This window comes from Strongylocentrotus purpuratus, unplaced genomic scaffold (genome assembly GCF_000002235.5).
Source record: "Strongylocentrotus purpuratus isolate Spur 01 unplaced genomic scaffold, Spur_5.0 spur5_scaffold_8, whole genome shotgun sequence".
NCBI classification, from domain to species: Eukaryota; Metazoa; Echinodermata; class Echinoidea; order Camarodonta; family Strongylocentrotidae; genus Strongylocentrotus; species Strongylocentrotus purpuratus.
Genome location: NW_022145614.1, coordinates 32725454 through 32738465, shown reverse-complemented (window position 1 = coordinate 32738465; position 13012 = coordinate 32725454). Strand labels below are relative to the sequence as shown.

Genomic DNA, 13012 nt, shown 5'->3' with positions numbered 1-13012 from the left:
GCAGGGCCAGATAGTCCCGTACTATTTGTGGGGTTAGCCCACTTTGGCAAAACGTAATGTGAACAGAAAGCCGGCTAAAATTACCCCGGGTAATTGGTGGGGCTAAGGAAGGAATTGGTGGGGCTAAGAGCCCCCTTAGCCCCACCTATTTCCCGGGGTTAAGCAATATTTGGTAGATGTGAAAAGGGTATTTGTCGTATTATGACGTAAAGTTCATCGAACTGTTACGCGCTCATCATACGCGCAGAATGTGCGTATGACAATTGATACGCGCATATCTAAAACAATGAAGATTTGTTTCCTGGCAACGTTCACGTAGTACCGTGAAATCCAACGTCACGTCCGTATCCATGTCGCTAGCTAGCTAGCTGGAGCTAGGGCTAGCAATTTAACATAACATTAACAATAACATTCATCAAAGACTGTGAACAAGGAAGAAGTATCGACTCTAAAGAAAGAAAAAGTAAACTGATGTTTAAGATGGGACTTCCAATGATGTTGCAGCGACACTGTTGGGCTGCTTGCATGGTCATTTGCATTGCAATCAGTTCTTTTGACGATGTTGGTGCGGAACAAAACTATGGTCGGGAAGGTGAGTAGTAGACAGTAGACTCTAGATCTGTCTAGTCTTAATACTAGAGTTGGACTCTAGATCTATCAATCATATTAATTAACAAATAATAGACCTCTTTTTAGAAAGTATGAACGTTAAAAAAAAGATCCACTAAATTAGATAAAGGCCCGGCTAGATATCTCTTGACTAGCTACAGACTAACTTTAGTAAGAATAAGATTAAGAAAGTTAGGTTGGACTTGGACTCTTGGAGTTCTGTTTTTGTTCGCATCCTGATTCGAGTCACGTCTGTTGATTGGTGTTAAGTTGTGTGTCCCCACTAAACTTCTAAAGACAAAGCTGTCACTTGTCAGTGCCACTTTGCTTTTGAGTTTCTTGAGAGAAATAGAATAGTCTAACTCTAGTCTAGATCTAGATTAAATAGGCCTAGGGTCTAGGTCATACCTACTAGATCTAGTCTAGACTCAGCAATGCACGTCACTAGGCCTAGACCTCTAGATCTAGGCCTAGGCCTAGGCTATGTCATTTTAACTTGAGAGTGTGGAGGTCGGGGGGTATTGGGGGATGCTTATCAAAATAAAGCTGTCACATTTGACTTTTTGTACGTAAAAACTAAGGACACTAAGTAACTGACTCACTAGAGGTCTAAGGCAGAAAGGGATTCAGTGTCAATGACCAAGCCAAAGCCATTCGTATTGTGAATGTGATGTCGCATCCGGTCAATGGCAACTGTGCATCTGCATGTGATGGGGATGTGAGCATGAATGATGAATCGAGAAAGCTCTACCTTTCAGTTTCGACTTTCGACATTTTTAGATCTATTCTAGACCTCTAGGGGTCTAGATCGAATTTAGATCATGAACAACCACACGCATGCCCACAAAATGCGGCCATCTTCTTCGCAGTAGGCTAGGCCTAGAATCTTTAACTGTGGGCCTAGAATCTAGTCTAGTCTAACTTTGTTAGGCCTAATTGTATTTTTAACAAGTTTGAGTTTGACTATCTAATTTGGACCCCTGCAAAGCCAAAGTCTGAAGCGGAAGCTTCTATAACCTGGTAGTAGGCCTAGAGAAACAAATAAACATAAATAAAAAGGAAATCTTGATTTTAAATGTAAATCTACTTCTTTCCAATTCAAGTTGAGAACTTGTTGAGATTTTTTGTGTTTCATATAGGCCTAGGTCTAGACTACTCTTACTTTATAGACCTACCCAGACGCTGTGTATTATGTATCCGGACAGTTGATTTCCATCGGTGATTTGAAGAACTTTACGTGCAATATACCTAGATCTAGTCTAGATCTATAATCACTGATCTTAGACAATATTATTGTCAAAGACAAGTACTTAATCATGTTAATTATTTTTTGATTATTTTCAAGTGCAGTGTCCGTGGAATTGCCCACCTCTCCTCTACAATTATACATCTCATTTGATCAATACAGTATCTAATTTGTGCTGCTTTTATTCTCCTTTGCAGCTGTTGAGGGTAATATCCGACTGATTCATGGAAGAACAGAGAACGAAGGATCAGTGGAGATCTATCATGCAACTCGATGGGGAGGTGTTTGTGATTGGTGGTGGCATATGGAAAACGCAAACGTTACGTGCAAACAACTTGGCTTCCCAGGGGCTCGCCAATTCTATAGGAGGGTAAGTTTAGACTAGTTTGTTGGTACTTCCATGTCGATCGTGGTGTGAAGAGGGTGGCATGTGCCTTGACCCCCCCCCCCCCTCCCCAACAAAAAGACACAAACAAAACGAAAGAAAAAGGGGAAGCCGAGGGGTGGGGGACTGGGGGTAAAAGTGAGAAGAACATGATATGACTCCCTCTAGTCCCTCCTACACCCCCGCCCCCCTAACATTCGGTGGCCTTGTTTTCATTTCATCAACCTGGGCCCCGGTGCATGAAACTTACCATTGAATGTTAATACTTTGAAGTGTAAAGGTGTATATCTAACAGGTTTTGCTGGGTTTTATTGATTTGGTTTGTTGTTTTTGTTATGGTTGACTGTCTTTTAAGAAGTAGTATAAAAAGCCTATAAAGTGTTGGGAGCCCCCAAAATTTGGCGGCAAAATTTCACTTTTTGTCATGACTCGTGATACTCTCTTGCCCATAAAGTTTGAATGTTTTTTTCTTACCTATTTTCATGAATGATTGTGGTTAAGTCAAAGGTAAAGACCGGTAGTGGTAAATTTGCGGTGCAAGGATCTTGGATGCAAAATATCCATTCAATATTGTTTAGATATTGCCTTCAGAGGTTGAGATGGCAATACTTCAACCTAAATTCGCAAACAAAAACAGAAATATATGCCCAAATGTTTAATGTTGAAGTCCATTTGTGATATCTATCCAGGCCGGATCGATATGATAATTTATCAAATATATATTAGGCGGTTTCCCAGCAAAATTTGTATCATCACGTATTAGTCGAAACATATTCTTTCACATGATTGGTAATAAGAGCTTTCATTTCATATTTTGAGAGGGGGCGTTGCCAAAACCGGGCTATACCTTTAATAGGTGAAGTTTATATTCATTTTTCATTACTTTACCAATCCAGAAATAAGATTTATCAGTAAAATTCAGAAAAGATATAGAAACTTCATATAATTGTTACAATCATTTCATGAAAAGAGGTAAGAAAAGTTTATATTTCAAGCTCATGGGCAAAAGAGCTTGTTGATATGATTTGAAAAGGTCTAATTTACGAGATCTTAATCTTTACTACAGGCATATTTTGGCGCTCATGTAACAACGTTTTGGGTGTATAAAATGAACTGCCTCGGGAATGAAACGAGACTAGAAGATTGCTATCATCGACCGTATGGACGTCCGTGGCTCTGCAATGCACAATGGGCTGCTGGGGTAGAATGTTTACCTAAAGGTTTGTAAAGGAATATGTCTCAACAGCTCACTGAACATGTCATTATTGAAATGCATAGGTTTACAATTCCGAAAGACAAATTTGTCATACTCGCCAAGGGTTCACAATACCGTTCATTTGTTGCTTTACTCTGAAGGTTGAACATTTCGGAAGTGAAATAGGGTTTATTATTCCGAAGGTTCTAAGGTCAGAAAATCAAATAAGATACATATTTTCGAAAATGAAATAGGAGTCGTTATTCCGCAGCTTCGTGATGCTGAAAAAGATACATATTCTGTTTCGTTTGCGGAAACGGGGACATGCGTAGTAATGAACCTTCGGAAAAACGGCATGTCACACAAAATAACGTCAAAGGAGAGAGATGCGCAACGGCTTATTTATTTTCAATGAAGGTTATGACATCTCTCGCGTTAGTATCTTCAAGGTATCTGAATTCTTTGAGTGACACTTTAATTGACGTTACACAAATTTTGAAGTCGGAATGATTGTTCGAAATGTTGTAAACAAATACGAATATATCACACTGTTTCCTGAGTATTAGTGGCAGCGGACAGATCAATGCTTGGCAGTTGCCCTCATATTGGTAATTTCAAATTACGGATTAAGCGATGAGCCCATATAGAATTAAATAAGTAAAATTCTGAATGCCCATTTTGTGTCTTAAAGTGTATTTTCTATGTCATAATTATGATGCTTATAATATTTACTTGCTCCCATGAACAAAGATGAGCCGCAGGGGTCGTTGAGAATGATCCTTGGCGATGTACCCAATGAAGGCACACTGGAAACATTCTGGGATGGAGCGTGGGGCAGCGTCTGCCATACAGACTTTGGCACACCAGATGGAAATGTTGCCTGTCGACAGATGGGCTACTCAAGAGGAGTCAAATCAATCAAGACAGATGTAAGGCACTATTCCTGCTTCATACGTTCTCCTTCATTTGTCCTCTTCAATACAAACTGATCGTTGATGTTTTAATGATAAAGGACAAAATTGCAATATCGTTTTGTAAAACAAAATTATTTTTGAGTGTCAATTCAATTCAATTCAAAATGGTTTATTTCAAATAAAACTTTCATCGCGGCGTTTTCAGATTCAATAATTTAATTTTAACCCCTTGTTAACTGTTGCCCATAAAGTTGAATAATGTTTTCTTAACCTCGCTTCATGAAATGATTGTGACACTATGATTTATTCTTGATATATAAGTTTTCATCTTCTCAAAACTATATCTATCAGTCTAAAGACTCATAAAGATGTTAAACAAAATTCTGAAAAGATTTATACACTTTAACTGTGAAGAAAAAAAAACACAATGTTACGATCATTTCATGAAAAGTGGTAAGAAAGTTATTCCAAACTCAAGGGCAAAAACTGACTAAAACTGTTCAAACTTTATGGGCAGTGTGTACAAAACCCCTTTCTTTAAATGATTGAACAAGGTTCTTGCAGCTAGTACTTTGGTGATTTTTTTTCTTCTTCTTCCAATACAATAATTGTGTTTTTGTTTAATACGTGTTTTTTAATCAGGGTCACTTTGGATTCAGTACTGGACCAATCATCCTAGATGCAGTAGACTGTGAGGGTACCGAGGCTCATATCACTGAATGCAACATGCCGGTAACTCCGTATCAGCATGCATGTCCCTACACCCATAACTGGGACGTTGGTGTTGTATGCAAACGTATGTACACGTTAAAACTAGATTTAAAAAAAAACTGAATACCTACAATCCATATCGTCATCATTTTATGAACAGAATGTTTTTAAGCAGGACATATATGCGTCATCAAGAAAGATACTTTATAAGATACGGTGGTGTTAGACCATAAGGCATTGAATGAATCAAAGAAAGTATAATGAATTGAGATAATGATGATATAGATGAAGATGAAGTTATTATTTGATGGGTCACGGGGATGTGGGTCAAATTGTTCTCAGTAATAACGTCCAGTCCATGCAAGATATCTCATTTGGTACCCCTCAAGGAGAGAACTGATTCCTGTGAGTATTACCAAACACCATCATGATCGACGTCTTCTTCTTCTCTTCTTTCTTCTTCTTCTTCTTCTTCTTCTTCTTCTTCTTTTTTTCAGATACTGTCAATAAGGCGTTGTTTATTAAACTTTCCGCTGGAAACTTCAATATTTTCTAGGTGACTGAGATCTTGATTCTGTGCCGTTATTTCACATATCATTCTTTTACGCCATGTTACGCATTTCTATGCCGTTTAATTGTTCTATTCGTTTATATATTTATTTATTCATTTATTGATTTTATTAATCTATTGATTTCTCTGTTTGTATAAATGTTTTGTAAATCATCAGCCAATGTAGAAGGAGACATTCGTCTGATGGATGGTAGTGGGCCACATGAAGGTCGAGTAGAGATATGGCATGATGATGCATGGGGTACAATCTGTGATGATGGATGGGATTGGGCAGATGCTAATGTGGTATGTCGGCAGGCTGGTTACAGAGGAGCAGTCAAAGCTTCAGGATTCAAAGGGGTAAGATCAGATCATCACATTAAATTTTTGACCAATTGCAAGTTGGGGATAAAGCAAAATTTTGCTTTTTATAAGATAGAAAACTATGGTGCTCAAATATGCTCGGTTTAGTTTAGTTTAGGGTTTTATAGGTATTTGATCTAGGGTTGAAGTAAGAATAAGTTTAGAACCGTATATAATTTACACCTGGGCATGTGTCGTACAAGATATGGAAAAATGATTCACCAAAAGGTTTCTCTCAATTCCTCGTGTTAATGTTTTATTGATATCTATTATGTTTCAAATAGGAGGACTTTGGTTTTACATGGGCACCTATCCACACATCATTTGTGATGTGTACAGGTGTAGAAGATAGACTTATTGACTGTATCCTCCGAGATGGCTGGACTCACTCCTGTTACCATGTTGAGGATGCCAGCGTGGTGTGTGCAACGGATGACGATGATACCATAGAGATAGAACCAAAGAATACAAGAGGTTAGTTCATTTCATAGTGTTATGCTCTCTCGATCTTAGCCCTATAAATCACGAACAGCAGAATGAATCGTCTTTGAAATGACGCTTTTCATAAGAGGGAATTCATTGTTTCCTCCAGTATTTCCATTTAGAACCTGTATCGAAATATATACTTCTCTTCGGCGCCAAAACCCGGACAGAGAAAATATAGATCTACAGGATCGGCTTGGCGGTACTTATACAAGGCTCCTAATGAGAGTACAACATATATCTTGGCAAGAACATAAGACCATGCAAAGCCCAGATATACGAAGGGCTCCATGCCGCCATGCATATGGGCTGATGATGATAATTTTCCTCCAATTCATTCATGTTACAGTACGCATAGTCGGAATGGGACAAGGACAGGGTCGAGTAGAAGTGAGTTTGGGCAACGGCTGGGGACGAGTTTGTGATCCAGATTGGAGTGACCATGAAGCCAAGACTGTTTGCTACCACGCTGGGTACAAGGTAACTATTATTGCTCAGATTGGTGTAAGTAAAAATACAATAATCATACCCTGAATATCTATTCCCAAACAACTCCACCTCGCTCCCCCCCTTTTTTCTGCTACCCGAATATTTGGACAAGAACTTTATTGATCAATGTAAAGATTCACAAATATGAGTATTTTGTGAGGCGCCTTGAGTAGTCCTTGGGGTAAATATGAGTACATATATTTTTAGAAATGTGCTATCCATATTGAAATGAACAAATCCTTTTTATTTTTGTTGAAATGTGGGGATACCAAAGCCCCCCCCCCCCCCCCCCCCCCCCCCCCCCAGCTTCAGCTGATCATGTAATACCAATATAAGCCTAAATGAAAGTACTCTACTTTTGTTTTAATCTAATTTATAGTGGGGAGCGTCACGAGCGGCAGGCTCCGCAGAGGTTTCAGCACCCTTTGACCCCGAAGCTCCATTCATTATTGATGGTATAACCTGCTCCGGCGTCGAGAATGAAACCCTTAGCCAATGTCAGATGAAAGTTTCTGCAGACATGACCTGCGCAACAGGTGATGTCGGAGTCGTTTGTGAAGGTAGGTATTGATCCTACATGATCGACTTCAAATAAATTTCAGTGTTTCCTGCCGGTTTCGAATATTTAAATGAATATTGATAGCAAAGGTGAAAGTGTGTAGGTTTCAGAGAAAAGGCCCAATCACTGCTATTCGAGGACAGACGTGCCCTAGCTGGATTTTACATGGGCCCGATTCACAATTAAAGATTTGACATGATGTTCTCTTTGACGAATGACCCGTTATTAACTATTGTATCACCAGTCAGAACATTCATTCTTTATCATAAAACTGATATTTTCTCAGAACTTTGTCGCAATCGTTGCTTTTCCCATACGTTTCGAAAATGTCTAATATAGCGTTGTTACTTTTTAAAGCTAGTGACGTGATGTAAGGATAGGAAGTTATCAACACCATTTGATGAAACATTTTATTATCTTTGTTAATATGAATAAAGGAACATAAAACAATAGTTAAACAATTGACCTTAGTCTGTGACCAGTCAAGGGAAGAGTGTAGATGCCGCCTCGTTTTTATTTAAACATTTAAATAAATGAACAAATGACTTGCGCGTATTCATTGAGCTCTGTGTTATGAGATACAGAAATGTGAAGGTATATCACTCTACGTCATAATAAAACAAAACCACTTTGGTTTTGCTAAGTCGCTTCTAAACGAGACCTTAATAACATGGTTGATGTTTATGTATTCTTCATTGTAGGATCTACTGCTCCACCAAGTGGTATGTCCATTGCAGTGATTGGAGGAGCGGCTGGAGGTGGCGTGGCAGGGTTAGCCGTGGCTGCATTCGCGTTCTATTACATCAAGTTTGTCAAACCCGCAGGAGGCGGTGGTCAAGCTTAAATAAGAAATACAATGAAGTCAATATCTTATTCTCAGGAACATCAATCTCAGGAATCAATTCCTAAATAATTATAGGAAAGTCTCCAACGACCCAAAACGCACTAATATATTTCATAATCATAACCCCTCCCTATGATCTAAGTTAATTATTTTATTATTAACTGTTTGGAAAATATTGATGATCAATTCAATCGAATGTGTGTGTTTTATGTAACGCACATTTTGCATGTTTGATTTAATTACTCGATCAGCACATGGTGCCGATTAGGCATTATAAATCTTAAATACATTAGTCGACGATGCAAGCTGCTCAATTACCAAGTATGATTGTCGGTGAAATGTAAGATGGTATTTTCTTAAATATCGAGTTACAAGTTCATTGTGTTGGTGACAATTTCTCGAGAACAGGCTGCATTCACAAATAATTGTTTTAATGGAGAACGTTTATGAGAAGGACTGAATTTCTTTAAAAGAGAGAATTGCCACGATGCATGTGTATCAATAATTTGACGACAATCGACTAATAAATCGTTTGATTTGGGAGGTCTATTTTGAACTAATATGAAATTAAATCTTTCATTGTTATTCGTATTGTATTCATGTGTTAATGTTGAAGTTCCATGAAATTATATCCAAACAATTTGATTAAGGAATTTCAACAAAACATTCTCCGTTGAAATGTTATTTTGTATTATTTTGTTTTCTTGCAACGAAAAAGTAAATAAATGATTACAATAAAAAAAAAAACAGTCTGAAGTTTGGCGTGTTCTTGAATTAGAGGGGGAAGTAAATAGGGAAAATGATGAGAGGAAAGTTTTTAGACGATGGAAAGTATAGAGGTTTACCAGGCATAGCACAAATGAAATGGCAATTTTCAACTCGTTGAGTATTCTGGCATAACAAGTTTTCCCGGGCAACCTTTGCCATTGACAAAAATTGAGTTTGACTTTAAACCAATCAGAGCAATCTATATTTTTTTTTTATCGGGTAGAAGTAATTTGTGGATATGACGCTAGATGGCGCACTTATTAATCACGAGATAACATTCATGTACATTTCATCTAGATACGTAATTATTCATAGCAGTTCAGCGAATATAGAACTTGATGGCTACTCGTTGGTTATAACAAAAATACAGCATATTTTCAAAGCAAAACGTATATGAACAGTAGTTTGATACATATCTTTCGTTTGAATAACACGAACAAAAGTGTATAAAAGTCTTGATGTAAACTTGTTAACATAGAAACGATGAGGTGATTTAATAAAATAAAACGATCCGTATGTTGCGCTACATCTTTTCGCCACCTCCCTCTCTCCCTCTTTTTCTTCCCCCCGCCCCTCTCTCTCTCTCTCTCTCATTCTTCTTTTGGTATTCACTACGAAATTTCACACAATGACATTTGCCAAGAATTTGTTTTTCTCCAAAGGGCTAGGTTCCCGGCTAGGTTAAGGTTCGGTTTACTTACATCGCTCAACACATATCGGAAAGCACATGACGTTATACTGTATTTGTATCATTTGTTATTACTTTACCTATCTTATAAATATGCTGCATTTATTTTGCAAGTAATATAATGTTTACAGTTGAGATTTGAAAGAGGGATTAAACAGCATTTACTAAAGTCTTGATGTAGACTTATTTACAAAACGACGAGGTGATTTGATGAAATAAAACGATCCATATATGTTGCACTACGTCTTTTCTCCATCTCTCTCTCTCTCTCTCTCTCTCTCTCTTATTCTCCTTTTGGTGTTCACTACTTTCACTTTTTTTTCCTCCAAGGGGCTAGGGTTCGGGTTACTTACAGCTCAACACATTGGAAAACACAAGAGGTTATACTGTATTTGTTTCATTTTTATTACTTTACTTATCTCATAAATATGCTGCATTTTGTATGCAAGTAATATAATGGTTTCAGTTGAAATTTGAAAGAGGGTTTAAACAGCATCCTCTATCTTAATCGAACGTTATTATGCAATGTTCAAAATCATTAAGTTCAATATCGAATGCTTAAAGTTCACTGTATATCAAGCAAAAATTGTTGTTGCAACAAATTAAAAAATAAAAGTATAAAAGCTGCTTAAAAAGAAGGTTGGGCAGGATGCATGTCATGAAGATGAGAAAATCTTCATAATATTCCCCCTTAAATTCTACAAGTTTGATTTGAGGACCAAAAAAAATAATATTCACAATTAGAGACAGATGGTGTATCTATGGTTGGTGCAAATCATATACTTCTCTCTAAGATTACCTTTTCAAACACTGCAATGCAACAGAAGTTGTTGAGTAGAGTATAAGTTATTTAGTTATCCAGAGAGTAGGTAATATAATGGAACAGAATAAGACACAACTTATGAGGTGACAACCAAAAAATGTCTATATCATTTCAAAGATATAAAGCTCAGTTTACCACTTTCCAAAAGTTTGGCTCATTACACAACGTTAAACATAGACAAGTCAACTGGACTCACTATGTGTTGGCTTGCAACGTTTCATAGTAACTCTAGTTAATTTGTCTATAATATTTAACATTATTTATTTGCCACCTGGATGGTTAGAAACAATCATAAACTTTTGTTTCATTTTTTAAAAATACTAAAAAATGTATTCCCCAAGCACACTTTAAAAAAAAAATCACTTGTAGAAATCAAATATCTTTTTAACTGCACATCAAAACACATGAATACTGTCATTAAGTAATCCACCATTAGAATTGTAAAGAACACTTTCAAATTCATATCTGCTTCATAAATCACATTAAATGTGTGAAGACATCACATGATGTGTATTTAATGCAAGCTCGCAGAGTACATGTAGGTCTTACAGCTTTAGAGTCAAATGATATTTGAATTCTTGATATAAATGTCATCTGCCATTGTAGACAGACATTGCACAATTATTCTTTTGCAGTAAGCACCAACTTTTCATTGTTTAACTGCTGAATTCTAACCTTTGCATTTCATTGACGGCAATATTTTGTTGTGATCACCGAGGCCACTTCTAAGGCCTGTCTCCCCCAAAAAGTGAGATTCTGGCTTTGTCTTGCAATACCTGGGCCCCATCTTACAAAGAATTGCGATTGATCCAAATCAATCGTAAGGTCTCCAATCAATCGCAAGTTTGCAGTCTCCTATCTCTTATGTACATAGTTGCGATTGATATCAATCGCAAATAAGTTGCGATTGATATCAACTCTTTGTAAGACGGGGCCCTGGTCTACAACCTAGCCTGGAATACAGCTTTAAGGCTCATTCAGATACAAAGCGGGGAAAAAAAATTGTATTTTTCTTTATTTTTATTTTTTACAATGTGTACCGGTAAATGAATGGCAACTGTGTGCAACTAAGGTCCTACGTGCATTCACTGAACTATGTAAGAATGAGGAGCACAGAATATTAAAGTCATTATTTTAAAAAAAAAGCACTGCAGTTTAACGCATCATAACATGTTTTAAAAGCTTTAATGTGTTTTTAACATCTCAATGCCTCATTTCTGCTTCAAAAATCTTGCATCAAAACACTACAGAACCGTATGAAACAGTACTGATAAATAAACCTAAAGGGCTAAGATGAGCCATGAAAACTTGTATAAAGCTGCATTGTTCTCAAACCAGTGTACACTTAATCAGATATATAGTTGAGAGGATATGACAAGACATTACTTACAGCACATCATAAGTATTACTTCTCACAGAAGATATCGAGGCACTGAGATTGAAAACAAACAAAAAATTATCTCAAAATCCAAGCTACTTTGTGGGATATTGCAAGGTGGTTAAAGAAATATTAGCCAGGATCAAACCATGTAAGTCAGTCCTACATGAATGCTGTCCCAATAATACATCATAACAGTGATTCATTGATCATATATACATTAAGTACACAATACCAAAATAAATATTGATAAAAACAGCAGCATTTAATATGCATAGAGTAAAAGTAAGTTTTTCCTGACATAGCAACTGACCCTGCAGATATATCTACTTACACTAGAATTTAAATGGAATTTGATGTACATGAATATGTAGATGCATGGCATCAGGCATAATAACAATGCCTTCATGCAAACTGATTGATTAAAACCAAGATCCACACAAGCAGTCATTGAAATAATTCAAATTTCTATCTGAAGAAGACACAAGTCATCCAACCACTGACTAGTCCTAACAAAGCAATGGTGTTGCCAGATCTTGACAGGAATCAAAAAGATTATCAACTAATGTTGGAATAATCCTTATTCTATGATCAAGCAGGACAACAATGGGTGAGTTCTTTTTCCTTAAAGAAATTAAAGTTTGATAACATATAATTGCTCTGCTTTGCTCAAATTGTGTTAGTCTCTTCTTAATCTCAAGGAATACAGAGCAACCCTTCATTTTTTTGTTACCCAAGTACTCTCTAAATGAATAGTTCCTCAGAGCAATTTGCCTTGACAATAACATACAATGTAGTGATGATGACTATAGAGGGAGAGATGCTTGATCATGATCAGGGGGGTTCAACTCCGCTTCTGCATCCGTCTAGCCATGGGGAGATTTTGGAGGGTCAAAAGTGCACACTGCTTCCACTTTTCATGTATTAGCCTATGAAGACGACACATTTTTAGTGCACCAGCGAAATGGGGATTTTGGACTGCGCGCAGCGCGCAAAATATTTAAATT

General features: G+C 37.1%; 1 protein-coding gene across 1 annotated transcript; it reads left to right on the top strand.

Annotated features, from left to right (window-relative positions):
- Positions 1 to 359: 359 nt before the first annotated feature.
- Positions 360 to 9088, top strand: LOC115917874 (egg peptide speract receptor-like). The gene is made up of 10 exons (XM_030975145.1): positions 360 to 592; positions 2053 to 2225; positions 3307 to 3460; positions 4186 to 4364; positions 4992 to 5145; positions 5789 to 5970; positions 6258 to 6447; positions 6806 to 6936; positions 7325 to 7505; positions 8206 to 9088. The coding sequence occupies exons 1-10, from the start codon at positions 472 to 474 to the stop codon at positions 8346 to 8348; spliced, it is 1608 nt and encodes a 535-aa protein (XP_030831005.1). The 5' UTR covers positions 360 to 471; the 3' UTR covers positions 8349 to 9088.
- Positions 9089 to 13012: the final 3924 nt, after the last annotated feature.